Source organism: Malurus melanocephalus, unplaced genomic scaffold (assembly GCF_030028575.1).
Source record: "Malurus melanocephalus ecotype Western Australia unplaced genomic scaffold, MMel_1.1 scaffold_134, whole genome shotgun sequence".
In the NCBI taxonomy this organism is placed as follows: Eukaryota; Metazoa; Chordata; class Aves; order Passeriformes; family Maluridae; genus Malurus; species Malurus melanocephalus.
The window spans coordinates 657,764-671,136 of NW_026623366.1; the positions used below are offsets into that span (position 1 = coordinate 657,764).

Consider the following 13,373-nt stretch of genomic DNA (forward strand, 5'->3'; position numbering starts at 1 on the left):
GGGGGAAAGATTTTAAGATACAGACACTCATGACTCATACAGTGAATAGAAGATTATAATATTTAGAGTAGACTTTTGCAGCTGCTTCTCAGGCCCTGGGTTTTTCTCTTCGTTCTCTGCATCTTGATCAAAGTGGTTGCTGATGTGTACTGGTGTGAGTAACTGATGTATTCCTATTTGCAATCCTCCTAGATCTTGATTTTTTTGTCAAGAAAAAAAAAAACCAACTCAGGTTTTYGTACAGATAATGAATTTAAACTTTTTCTAAAGGATAAATTAGTGTTCAACTTACTTTACAGTTAGTTAAATAAAAAATCAAAATAATTGACAATAATCTGCCTTACTAGCTTTTCTCTTGTGATCTCAAAGAAGGTAGTCCAAACCAACAGGGCTTTCTGAGGATATTAACACTTGTTAAAAAAAATGCAGACACCTTCCTAGAGTTCTTCTTTGTCCTTTGATGATGCTAGGATTTCCTTGTCCTRTAGAAAGCAGGGCACAGAGTTCATAAGCAGTAAATGTCTGAAATGTSAGGGGTGGTCCATTAAATGTTTATTTAAAGAGAAGAAAAAAAGACCAGCCTACCAAAAAACACTGCCTGTAATTGCATGCATTTCCATGAGATTTCACAKTGGACATTAAATTTTAGTTTCCCTTTCTTGAATTTTCTCCATTATTAATTATGTTCACTTTATCTGAAGAATAAGTACTATCTGCTTATAAATAAAATGAAAACAGGGAGACAGGGACTTCAGGCTGATGTGCTGCAGGCCAAAGGTTAAATTCCTCCCCTATCCGAAACCTAAGTACAATCTTCTTCCTGTGAGAATGAAACGACCAGGGAGTCTTGAGGTCAGCAGCTCTACATAAAAATAAATAAAGTCTCAAGAAGGAGTTGGATTTGGTTTCGTGGTCTGTGTTGAAATCCTCGTGGCTCTTGTGTGGTGAGTAGCTTTGTATCATGGAGTTCAGACCTCACTCTTTACTGATGAGACTGATYAGATACTCAGAATGAAGTAATTATAAGACACATTCAAAATGAAAAGTTGTTGATATGAAAGCATCATGCATTTTTTGTGATGTTGGATGTAGCAACCTCTTTATGTGTGAACACTATCTCAAAACACATTCTGAAAATTTTCTTTGGAAGGAAAAATGGGCTGATTTTCTAGTCTTGTTTTTAATMTTATTTTTTATTCTATTTAATACTAATTTATTTAAAATTGGAAGTCTKCCTTTAGCAGCAGTGCCACTTCTAATGCCAGCAACAAGAAAACCCTACTATGAGCATAGTTCTAGGGCAAAAGACTTTGGCTTTTAAATCTCTTCCATGCTATGCTATGGCTGTACCTGACCTGATGGAAGTGATTATGGAGATACCTTAGCAGCACAGACCCTTGGGGTACAGGGCAATTTCTGATCCCTGTTTTTCCACTGCTGGTGACACGTATGTTGAAGTGAATACCATCGTCAGTGTCACATTTCAACACAGAACTTAAATGTGCTGATCTAGGACTTGCATAATACTTTTCTTTTATTCCTATTTTTCTAAGTGCTCAGAAAGTGGTTAACCAAGAAAACCTCAAGGCCAGATCCTCTGCAATGCACAACTGCCAGAATACCTGAGAAGTGCTTTAACTAAAATGAATTCAGATTTTTCTCGGGGCTTTTTTTTTTTTTTTTTTTTTTTTTTTTTTTTTTTTTTTTTTTTTTTTTTTTTTTTTTTTTTTTTTTTTTTTTTTTTTTTTTTTTGCTTTCCAATGAATTCAGCTTTGCTGCCATCTTGTGTTAAATATTTTCCTTGGTATTTCTCAGTGTACTCTGTAAAAGTATTTTGGATGATGAAAAATGTTTTTCTTCAAGTATTGAAGCTAAAATTTATGCAGTTTATTCTCCTGAGATGCTCTTTAAACTGATCTTTGAAATTCAGGCATAAGCTGACATACTGAAACTTTGTTCCACTAGTTCTTTATTGTAATTTAAGTGTGTTTTAGTGCGGTGATGTGACTGCAGTTTTGCTAAGGGCTTTTTTTTTTTTTTTTCAGTTTTTTCTCTTCAGCTGAAAGGGGTGGGTTTAGCAGCAGGCTCCTGCTTACAGGTTATGTTAGTCCTTTTAACTGAACCAAGTCAGAGTAAGCAGCTGTCCTGCTGCATCCAAAGGAGTGGCAGCTGGGGACAACTTTTGAGTAACTGAATCTTAGTTGGAGACACTAATGAATAACTAACTCTAGAGAGTGAGCATGGGCTTCCAATAACTGGAGCCAAAGCAGAGCTGTAGTTGTAATTTGTGTATTTTATACTTTATTCATAAAGAGAAAGATTCATTTTCTTTCTTTTCTTTATTTAGTTCCTTCCAGAATTCCAGAAATTTAGAGTTATAGTCTAGAATTACAGAAAATAATAGAACCCTTTCTATTTGTTTGCACTGTTGGAGTTTTTTAAGGTAAACTGTTTTATTTGGACCTTCCTCAGTACCACTTGAATGACCAGTAAGAGATTTCAGGGTCCAGTCCTTAGCTGAGAKAATGATTTCAGCTGGACAGATGTATCATGTGGAGCCCTCCACTTGAGACTACATTGCCTTCATTCACACACATTGTTTGATGGTGGATTATGGTTCAGGAATTCACATTCACTGTAGAGGCGTCTCCAAAAATCCTGCTTTTATGTCCAAGGAACTTGCCAGTTCTTCAGGCTGTGACTGGCTTACTGGGCAGCCATGGGTTTACTCCATCACTGCCTGAGGCCAGGGTTTCATCTGATCCTGCAATACCAGTAAAAATCAAGGGCAGGGCCCTTCTCCCAGCCAAAACTTGGATTTATGCGTTCACTGATGCTCTGTTCAACTCAAACCGCTTTCACTTACTAATGCAGCAAAAGAGCAAGTCAATAAACAGGCTCTCAGCAGTCTTCTAGAGAGTAATAGGAGAGAGGAGGCAGAACAATTTAGCTACAATTTTTCAAGTAGGGCTGAGAGTAAATTTTAAGAAAATATAAGCACAGTAAAAACTAGATCTCTACACTGTTTCACTTACAATAATCTATGGTACTGGTAACACAAAGCAAGCACATTAAATATGAACGATGGCATTTTTGTTGCCTGAGTCTAGCCTACTTCAATAGTCAATGAAGAGAGATAAATGTTTCCATTGGATCATTCATCCCATCCTGAGAGAGAAGTCTGAAAAAGGGAAAAGAATTATGCTCTTGAATACCTGTGGTTCTTTACTGAGTTAGGAGGCAGCCTGGACAGCCAGTTACTTAGCCCATATGGTAATGGTGTAATATATTAAGGAAAATATTTTTTATTGTTAGAGCTTTTGTTATTGTAAATCCAAATTAATTTCTCTTCTTTGTTGTTGTTTTCTTTGCTTTTTTTTTTGTAAGCTAAAATATATATACAAAGGAAGTTGTCCATGATAAGAAATTAAATTCTAATTAATAGCAGGTAATATGACTTACAACAATGACAAAACACTTTTAAAATTTAAAGCAGAGTAAGTTAGAACACTTCTAAAAGTAAGAGATGGCAGGAATTCATTAATTCAAGAGTTGCACCTTTTTCAACTTGTTTTGAACCAAAACTTTAAAAGGACTTTTCAACTGGATACATGCAGATTACGGTGGTTCTGTTGGAGTCAATCACAGACATATCAGATAGAGTTTGCATTTGGTTCAGCGCAGGAAGAAATAGTCTGGGTTTCTTGTGTTGTGCTAAGCTATCCAAAACATACTTTCTAGAGTCTCATTTGTGGAAAATAGGTCACAGTTACTATGAAGAAAGTGAAAAAATATTTTGAAGGAAAAACACTTGAACTCTGAAATTTTAAACTTGGAAAATGCACACCAGCAAAGATTCCAGCTGAAATACTGGATAAAATTACTAGGACAGTGAATTAAATTATGATTGAAATTACAACTTCATGAYGCAAAAGCATTTTTAACATTTCTCTTTCTTAAGGTCTCGCCATGGAGTACTTCTCAGAAAAACTTTGCTTTTGAGTGTAAAAGCACAGTGTTCCAGGAGTTAAAAATGTATAATGCTTCTCAATTTTACCTTTTCAGCTCTTGGCCTTTCTTCAAGGATTATTTACATTTTACCATGAAGGATATGAACTGGCTCAGGAGTTTGCACCATACAAGCAACAGCTGCAGTTCAATTTGCAGAATGTAAGGATGATTTGTATTTATGTACTTTAATTTTTTAATTTGCTAATTTCAGTTCAGAATATTAAAGTAGATTCATAGCACTTTATTAAAACTCTAAACCTTGCAARTTTAGTAAGCTGAAATCAAATTCATATATGAATAGGTAATTAAGATTCCTGACAACAAATAACTTTGGATAGTTGATTTGTGATTTCCAGATCCAAACTTTGGGAGCAAGAGCAAGAAAAACAGGACAGCAGCCAGGTTTTTATTAGAAAACAMAGTAGTCCAAATAAATTCAAACTTTATAAAAGCTTTCTTGAGAGTGAGGCCTGTCTTCTGCACTAAGTGGAGGTTCCAGAARTGCTCCAGGTGATACAGAATGACACAGTTCATGCTGTTGTCTGCTAATTTCCCACTGTACATAAAGCATACTTGGGGAGTYATTCTCTGGTTGTTCTCTGGACCATTAAAGAACAGGTGAGGCCTCCATGGTGAGCAGCTCTCCTGAGCATTACGTTTCACCAGAAGAAAGGATTTCTCTTTTATATAGGGAGTTACTGTCAACTGAACAGATGGATCTTTTGCTGTAGATTGGTCTGGATTTGGTATTCAGAGCCATACAAGACCCCTTTTTGGGCACACCCTGCCCAAACATTCCATAGCTATTAGAGATAACGAAAATGGATTTAATCAACATGCTTTCCCACTCATCATAACTGCTGTATAGAAATGTACGTTTGTTTCACTGTGTAATTCAGATATTGCACTTCCAAGGACATACAAGTAAGTAGGTACAAAATATCTTTACACACTTTGCTTTTAAGGCAAAAAGTGAAGTCCAGCATGCCAATACTGGGTCAGCCCAACATTCTTCCTGACAAGTAACGTCAAAGTCCAGAACAAAATTTTTTAAAAAGTTAAGTTTCATTCCTTCGAGAAAATACACATCCAACAGAAATTTTTGTAGCTCCATCTTCTGGTTTACATCTCTGGTTCATATATAGGTATAGATCCCATTTTAAATGCTGCTTGAGGAAATAAGGCTAAACTTCCTAGATGATTAACCTTTTCCTTTTRGATCAAAATGCAAATAGTCTCTGAAGCTCTGTCTCAGCCCCTTGTCCTTTCAAATGTTGTGTTTTCTACACTGTTTGCTACTAAGACTTTCAGATAAAGGCACAAGGGGTCAGTGTTGTTGCATAGCAGTTTCATTGAAAGGGTGAAAAATGTGCTTCAGTCCAGAGATTTACTTATTTTAATAATTGAAAGTTCTGAGAGGAGCATGAGTGCATGGCATAGAGCAAAACTGGCATTGTAAGTAATAATATGTTTCTTTTATGCACATCTCTACAGAGGCAGAATTATTAAAGGATTTTTTTTCAATTTCAGTGTTCATTAAAAAATTGTTAAATTTAATGTTTTCTAAATATTATATCAGTGCAACTTGAARTTGTAAGTGGATTACAAAGTTGGAGGGAGATGTGAAATTAGGCAGAAGAATCAATGCACTATGATTTTTTAAAAATTATTTTTATATATCAGAAAGCATATGCATGAAGATAAAATGGAAATCAGCACATCACTCACTCCTGTTATACAGCACTATGAATTCTGACTCCAGATCTAGGTCCACAGCTTCCTTTTGACAGCTGGGCTGTCTACTGACTTGTCATTTAGAGCATCACCCAACATCAGATTGAAATGAAATAATTTATACGGGGAAAGACAAACTGAGGACAAGGAAAATAGGTTCAGCCTGTTTGTAGCTGTCCAAAGTATTCCTCTCTGTTGCATTGTGAGTTCAGGTCTTGAAGAACAATTGACCTGAACTGTTGTTTCTGTTCTTAAAAATGTCCTACAGGTTAGAGCAGGAGCAGTAACATCTGTRAAAGAGTGGTAGCAGACCAACCATTCTTAACAGGTCATCATGTTCTAACATGACCTGTTGCCACTTTAAGTGTCTCAGCTGGCCATTCGTCTTTGGTTTCTGTAATTTGATTCAAAGACCTGGCTGCTTAAAAGTAGTAATTAAAAACTTAATAGATAAGCTCTCAAAAATGGGAACATTCCTTCAATTGCATGTCCTTCTTGGAGGCCTCAAAATTACCTCTCTTAAGCTTGGYCTGAACTGATACTTCTTCTGAAGGATATAACRTAAAAAATAKAGATTAGAATTTTACCTYGCTAATAATAGTGTTTGTCTTCAAGATTAAGCATGTACACTCTTATACTATAGTGCAACGAACTGCACAATTGGCCCATGAAAAAGGGAAGTATTCACGGGTATATAAAGTTCTGAGAGTATCTTTCTGACTAGTTAGGATTAGAGTCCATAGATGACTTCGTAGAAAATTATAAAAACCTTCATTCTTTTCTATGACTTATAGGAACAGAGTGTGGAATATCTGGTATTTAATCATTCAAAACACCTGGCACCTCACAGTAGTTCTCTTCTACTACCCCATGCTACATTCATGGACAGAAACTCTAGCCTCACTGAATTCATGAAGAAAAGGTGGTCATTTATGTGCATATAGGTATTAGCAAATTGGGAAAATCCACCTTAGTGCCATAATTATTCGCACTGTTAGAATCCTGGTTAAACACATATTTAGTGTTCTTTCATGCTTTTGGCACAGTTCTGCCACTTGTGACCTGTTTCTTACCTTTCATATTTTTGTGGTACTGAGCTGTGGTGTTTTCACCACCTATCAAAACTTGTTCCTGACAGTGCCAGTAATGTGACTGAGAATTTGACTSTTCTGAGCACCTGTGGTATCACTGCAGATACGAGTACACAAAATATTTGTCTCTTCCATGTGTGTAGAAACTGCAGCTGTCTGGATGCATTAGCCTATCTTTAACCCAAGCTAGTGTTTTCTGCACTGTACTTTAACTGCTCCAGTGGTTCTTMTTACTTCAGGTTTAAGGCTAAACTGTGAGCAGCTTCTAGTTTAGCCAGGCTTCTCTCTGAGAGTCCCAGRGTGTACAGAGAGTACCTATGTCTGCAAAATATTGCATTTTTTTTCTTTTTCCCCTATTATATGTCTCTGGCAAATGCTTTTGCTGGTCTCCAATACAGTCTCCTTGATTAGTAATTAGTTGTTCATTGTTGTGTTAGTACTTGCATGAGCTAACATGGGGTTTTGTTTGTTTCCTTTTCTKTGTATTAGACTCGGAATAACTTTGAAAGCACGAGGCAGGAAGTGGAGAGACTCATGCAAAGAATGAAATCAGCCAACCAAGATTACAGACCACCGAGTCAGTGGACAATGGAAGGCTATCTTTATGTGCAGGAGAAACGTAAGTACAGCAGGGAAGGTCCCTCAGTTATTTGCCCCAGGGGCTGACTGCTAGCAAGCTCTGCTCTGCCCAGCTGCCCTACACCTTGCTGCAAACTCCCAGCACTCTGCTTTGGCTCTCTCCTGCTTCCTGTGCTTTTCCAGCCAGAACAGGGCCTGTAGTTCAACCATTAGGAGCACCCTGTACCAGAGACCTCCACTGACCCAGCCACCTTAAATGAACATGTGCTTAATGGAAATCAAAGATACAAGAAAAAGTCATCTAAGTATGGTCGTACCACACTTAACCACAGCCAGATTTATCCTCAGTAACGCTGCAAGTTTTAAGAAGACATCTATTTTGTAATTAAGTAATAATAATAAAATAAATCTGTGTTAAGTGGAAATTACACTGAGCCCTGTTAATGGGGGARGGAGAAAAGGAGTGAAGCACCGGGCACATGCTGTGCTTCATTAAATAGTGAGAGGCCAACTTGACATTCTCCTTCTGAAAAGAAATTTTTATTCTGGAGTAACAGTAACGGGGTCTGTAATCATTGTGTAGTGGRAGAGGTACTAGTTGTATAACTCCTTGTCAAGTTTCCTTGCCCACAGCTGTTATCCTATGGGTTCTTGTCTAATTGTGAGAAACTGGGTTAAATGTTCGCTATTCTTCAGAGCAAATTCTACATATRTTTATTCCTGACATGCATGGTGGTGAATATAGATTTTTTTTTTTAATGGCACTAGGCCTTTCATCGTTTTCTTTCAAATGGATGGCCAAGAGTGACAAGCTTTAAGTTACAASACAGGAGTCTGGCTACAATTTTTTAATGAAGAAAGGGTGACTTCCTGACTTATCTAAAGCTTTGAGAGTGCTCATCCTCCTTATAATATGCTAAAAGAGATAATGAATTGCCATCAGAGGAAAATTTGATTCAGAATAATTACAGATTTTRTTATGCTTAGTGATAATAACTTAAAATATAGGAACAGAACAGCTAACTTCTGAGGCTATATARCCAGTTTACTTTTCAATTCATGACTTTTTACTTTCTTCCAAAACACATGCAATAGGAGAGCTGCATTTCCACAGCTGCATTTCTGGATTGCCAGACATCCAACTTACATGACTGATTCAGTCTCTCATATAACCACCACATTTGGGTACACTGAGAAGGCAAAGGCAGTGTATTTATARTAAAACTATATATAGGTTTGTTTTTAACACTTTTTATTTAATTCTTGCCTTTTTTTAAAAAAACCCAAACACAAACCCCTTTAAAATACTTATTTTTAAGTCAGTGCTCTTTCATTTTGACCCCTCCAAGGCATAAAGACCAGTGTTTCTTTCTGAAGGCACTGCCTCTGCCACCCAACATTTTATCCCTCATYTCTAAGCTAATCTGTTTTAGAGTGCACAGTTCCTCTGCTTTCTTTCATATAAAGAAATCTCCTGTCAGAGTTCAACTATGTAAGATTAAATTTCTCTCTGAGCAGGTGCCATTTTACTCACTCTGTTAAAGTAACAGGTAGAAGAGTAGCTTTTCCTATGATACTACCAAAAGCATTTGTTACCTCTGACAAGAACTCTGAAAGGCAAGGGTACTGCACCCTGATTTTGTGACTTTGTCCTGTTTTCTGAATTTAATGCCAGACTTCAAGGTTTCCCTGAGAGTAAGGRTTTAATATTAAAATAAAACTGAATTGTCTTTCCTTTGGGTTGATAAAATAACAACTGTATTTTCTAGGCAGAAAAATCCTTACATTCTGTCCTGGCCTGTTTCCTGCCTGTTTACCATAATAAAATGCTRTTACCCATCTAGTTGCCAAACAAAGTCAGTCTGCTGGAACTTTGTTGGGCAACCTTATCAAGATGCAATATTTKAAAATTATACCTGAGCAACTAAAAAATGTTCAGACTAAAAAAATTAGAAGTAGGTTATATGTGAATGATGCTGCTATGTATCATTTTTCTACTCTTTCTAATTTCAAYTGTAATAGTAATAAAATGACAATTATTTTTAATACTATTTCTCTTTACTCTAGGACCGCTTGGATTTACATGGGTAAAACATTACTGCACTTACGACAAAGGAACAAAAACTTTTACAATGAGTATAGCTGAAACAAAATCTGGTGGAAAAGTGGTGAGTTGCATGTACATAAACACTTACATGAGCTCTATATTCCATCTTTTATATAAGCATTTAAGAACTGCTGTAAGAAAGCTGTTTTCATAGATGAAGGTATGGACATATCACATAGCATGGATAAATATTTTAGTAATATTTCCTTTAAAAACCACATATTAAATAACTTCTCTGATGTGGTTGTTGTAAATACATAGGAAATTTATCACATTTGCACAGAATCATAAAATGGATGAGGTTTGGAAGGGGCCTCTGGAGTTCACTCAGTGTAGGGTCAACCAGAACAGGTTGGTGAGGTCTGTGTTTGGTCAGGTTTTAGATATCTCCAAGAATGGAGCCATCTATGAGCATCCTGTTCCAGTGTTTGACCACTATTAAAAAGTCTTTTCTTAAGTTCAAATGGAATTACTTTTATTTGTGTTTGTGCCCATTGCTTCTTGCYCTTCCCCTGGGAGCCACTGAGAAGAATCGGACTCAGTCTTCTCTGTTCTTTCCATGAGGTATTTGTAGATCAGTCACTGATAATGATCCYTTTTCTCCAGGCCAAACAGTCCCTGCTCACTCAGCTTCTCATATGTCAGATCACAGGATCATCAAGCTTGGAGGAGACTTTCCAAGGTCATCTAGTACAACTCTCAATATGGCATCACCATAATCACCCCTAAATTATATCCCCAAGTGCCACATCAGGCTTCTCTTGTATAATTACAGAGACAGTGACTCCACCACCTCCCTGAGCAACTTATTCCAATGCTTAAATAACAAATATATGATAGGAAGCCATTAACTGTAGTCCTACGTAATATACAAAAAAATATTGCATAAGTTTCTAAATAATTTTAATCCCTGTGTTAAGACATGTTCTTTGGACTGTTCATGCAGTTATTTTTAAGATGAAGCCAAGGTGTGTAAGTGTACTGCTATTACATGCTAATTTTGTTTTGTTTTGTTTTGTAGAATGGCCTTGTCACAAGCTCACCAGAAATGTTCAAGCTAAAATCTTGCATCAGGAGAAAGACAGATTCAATTGACAAACGCTTCTGTTTCGATATCGAAGTATTTGAGAGGTTTGTTTTTGTTGTGTTAACAATTTGAAAATAATTGCGATCGATGTATAGTAATTACTCCTGTAATAAAAGCATGTGTTTATCAGGATATTTGTTTACAGACTAACTAGGCTTTCAAGACTTAATACTTCTTTGTTCAGACTTGGTTTATTAATTAAATTCACTGCACAGCCTATGTGTTGTCTTTATTACGTTATGTTTACATACAACATGGATTCATGGAACTGTAGGAAAACGGATTACTCTCTTCTAGAAACAGATCATAAATATTTTTTATAAATATTTGTTAATAAGTGTATTCTCTGCAAAGCATTATTACTTTCACAAAAGTGTGGTGGCACTTTTTTTTCTTGAAAATTACATCTATATAATTTTTTTCTACTCCTGTGTGTTATATCGCATAGATGAGAGCAGCTTTCCTGTATTTAAGGTATAGGTGCACAGTAATTTGTAGAACTATTTTTTCCAAGCTTGGGAATAAACACAAATATTGAGTTAATTTTTCTGCTAAAATATGACAAATAGACTGACTTTTGTAGTTATTATGTTAAAAATATTTTATGTTTTGTGATTGTTAGCAAACTTTTTAAAAACAGGCATGTTTTATATCTAGCTCAAAATTATTCTGTTATGTCAGATGCTGTCAACTTTCTCTATCTTCTGTCTTTTATATATTCATGTCAGTGTGTATTGGGATTCTGACTTTGGATACTGTTTGAGAAAAATAGTAACTTAACTGAATGTGTGTGGTTTTGACAGACCTGGAATAATCACACTGCAAGCTTTTTCAGAATCCAACCGAAAACTTTGGCTSGAAGCTATGGATGGAAAGGAACCAGTAAGKATATTTTTTAATTTTCYTTTYATTTTACAGTTTTCTGKCTCGATTATTAAAAAAAGAACCTAGTATATATTTCAAATACACTGTTGCAAAACCAACAAATACAGTTCTTTTCTTTGTGAGACGTTAAGTACATAGTGAAGATAAATACAAAGTAGAAAAGCAGATCTATTAATTGAAGCCTACATTTATATATCATTGTTTTATGTTAGGATATTTTAAGTAGTAATAGTTAAAGTATGGTTGATGAGTTTTATGAACTAGATAGTGTTTTTATATGCTTCTTGCTTGACTGAACCAGTAAAGAAATTGTAATCACTACTTGTTTTGAAATTTAACCCACTTGGACTCAGTAAATCTGATTCTCATGCATGAGTTGCATTATGATAGCACAGAGCTGCTAACCCAGATGCATACTGGAGCAGTAAACTTCAAGAGATGGTGAAAGGCAAGGCTGGAATTTCCCTAACAGTAGTCTAGTACATGGCATGTTGCAGCCACTAAAAAACCTGGCAATAAAGGATTTAAAGCACAAACGTTGTCTGGTTGCATTGTTGCTGTTTAGTTGTTGTTTTTTTTTTTTTCTTTTACAGATCTACACACTGCCAGCCATTATTAGCAAGAAAGAAGAAAGTAAGCTATTTGTGYTGAGTTACCATCTATTGCTAGATTTCTCTAAAGTTACAGTTGCTTGATACATGTGTGGGAGAAAGATATTATTTTATATTTTATTTCTGTTGCTGTGAAATAACGTTGTTGGATATCGAAACTTTCCCTGGCACAACTGGAGGCCTTTTCCTCTTGTTCTATTGCTTGTTACTTGAGAGAAACAGCTGAGCCCCCTTCGGCAGGGAAGGCAGAAATCAGATATTTTGATCAGTGTTCATAGAATCAGAATCATTTAGGTTGGAAAGACCTCCAAGATCACTGAATTCAAGGTCTGACTGATCTCCACCTTGTCAACTAAAGCGTAGAATTTAAGTACAGTCATTTCTTGAACACTTCCAGGGATGGTGACTCCATCACTTCCCTGAGCAGCCCCTTCCAATGCTTAACCAGCCTTTCAATGAAGAAATTCTTCCTGATACACAACCTGAACTTGCTCTAGAACAGCTTGAGGTCATGTTCTCTCCTGTCACTCGTTACCTGAGAGAAGAGACCGACCCCACCTGGCTGCACCCTCCTTTCAGTTGTTGTAGAGTCACAAGGTCCCCCCTGAGCCTCCTTTCCTCCAGGTCAAACACCCCCAGCTCCCTCAGCTGCTCCTCACAGCACTTGTGCTCCAGACCCTTCCCCAGCTCTGTTGCCCTTCTCTGGACACGCTCCAGCCCCTCAATGTCTTTCCAGCACTGAGGGGCCCAGAACTGAACACAGGATTCGAGGTGTGGCCTCTCCAGTGCTGAGTACAGGGGGACGGTCCCTGCCCTGGTCCTGCTGGCCACACCATGGCTGACCCTGGCCAGGATGTCACTGGCCTTCTTGGCCACTTGGGCACACTGCTGTTCAGTGTTCATCTGCTGTCAAAGAGCACACYCTGGTCGTTTTCCAGCAGGCAAATCCCCAGCCACTGCCCCAGCCTGTGGCACTGCCTGGGCTTCTTGTGACCCAATTCCAGGACCCAGCATTTGGCTTTGTTGAACCATGTAACTGGCCTTGGTCCATCACACTTTTTAGTTTTAGGCTTATATGCACCTATTAGACATACACTGAGTAAGCAAACTAGTATGTTTAAAGAGTGATGAGATTTTTGTGCATAATTGTAATAGCATTATATTAACATACTGTTTATTAACATATTTGTACAARTATGTAAAAATAATTTAAATATATRTGTGGGTTTATGTTTATCAGAGAGAGATTTGTCAAATTTGGACATGCA

At 36.9% G+C, this 13,373-nt stretch overlaps 1 protein-coding gene across 1 annotated transcript in view; it reads left to right on the top strand.

The window, feature by feature from the left end:
* The window catches only part of ARHGAP42 (Rho GTPase activating protein 42), a 133,373-nt gene that overhangs the window by 95,310 nt on the left and 24,690 nt on the right, over nucleotides 1–13,373 (top strand). The window contains exons 7-12 of the mRNA XM_057370809.1: nucleotides 4,066–4,170; nucleotides 7,326–7,455; nucleotides 9,483–9,583; nucleotides 10,544–10,653; nucleotides 11,413–11,491; nucleotides 12,088–12,127. Coding sequence (XP_057226792.1) covers nucleotides 4,066–4,170; nucleotides 7,326–7,455; nucleotides 9,483–9,583; nucleotides 10,544–10,653; nucleotides 11,413–11,491; nucleotides 12,088–12,127 — 565 coding nt within the window. The remainder of the gene's footprint in view (nucleotides 1–4,065; nucleotides 4,171–7,325; nucleotides 7,456–9,482; nucleotides 9,584–10,543; nucleotides 10,654–11,412; nucleotides 11,492–12,087; nucleotides 12,128–13,373) is intronic.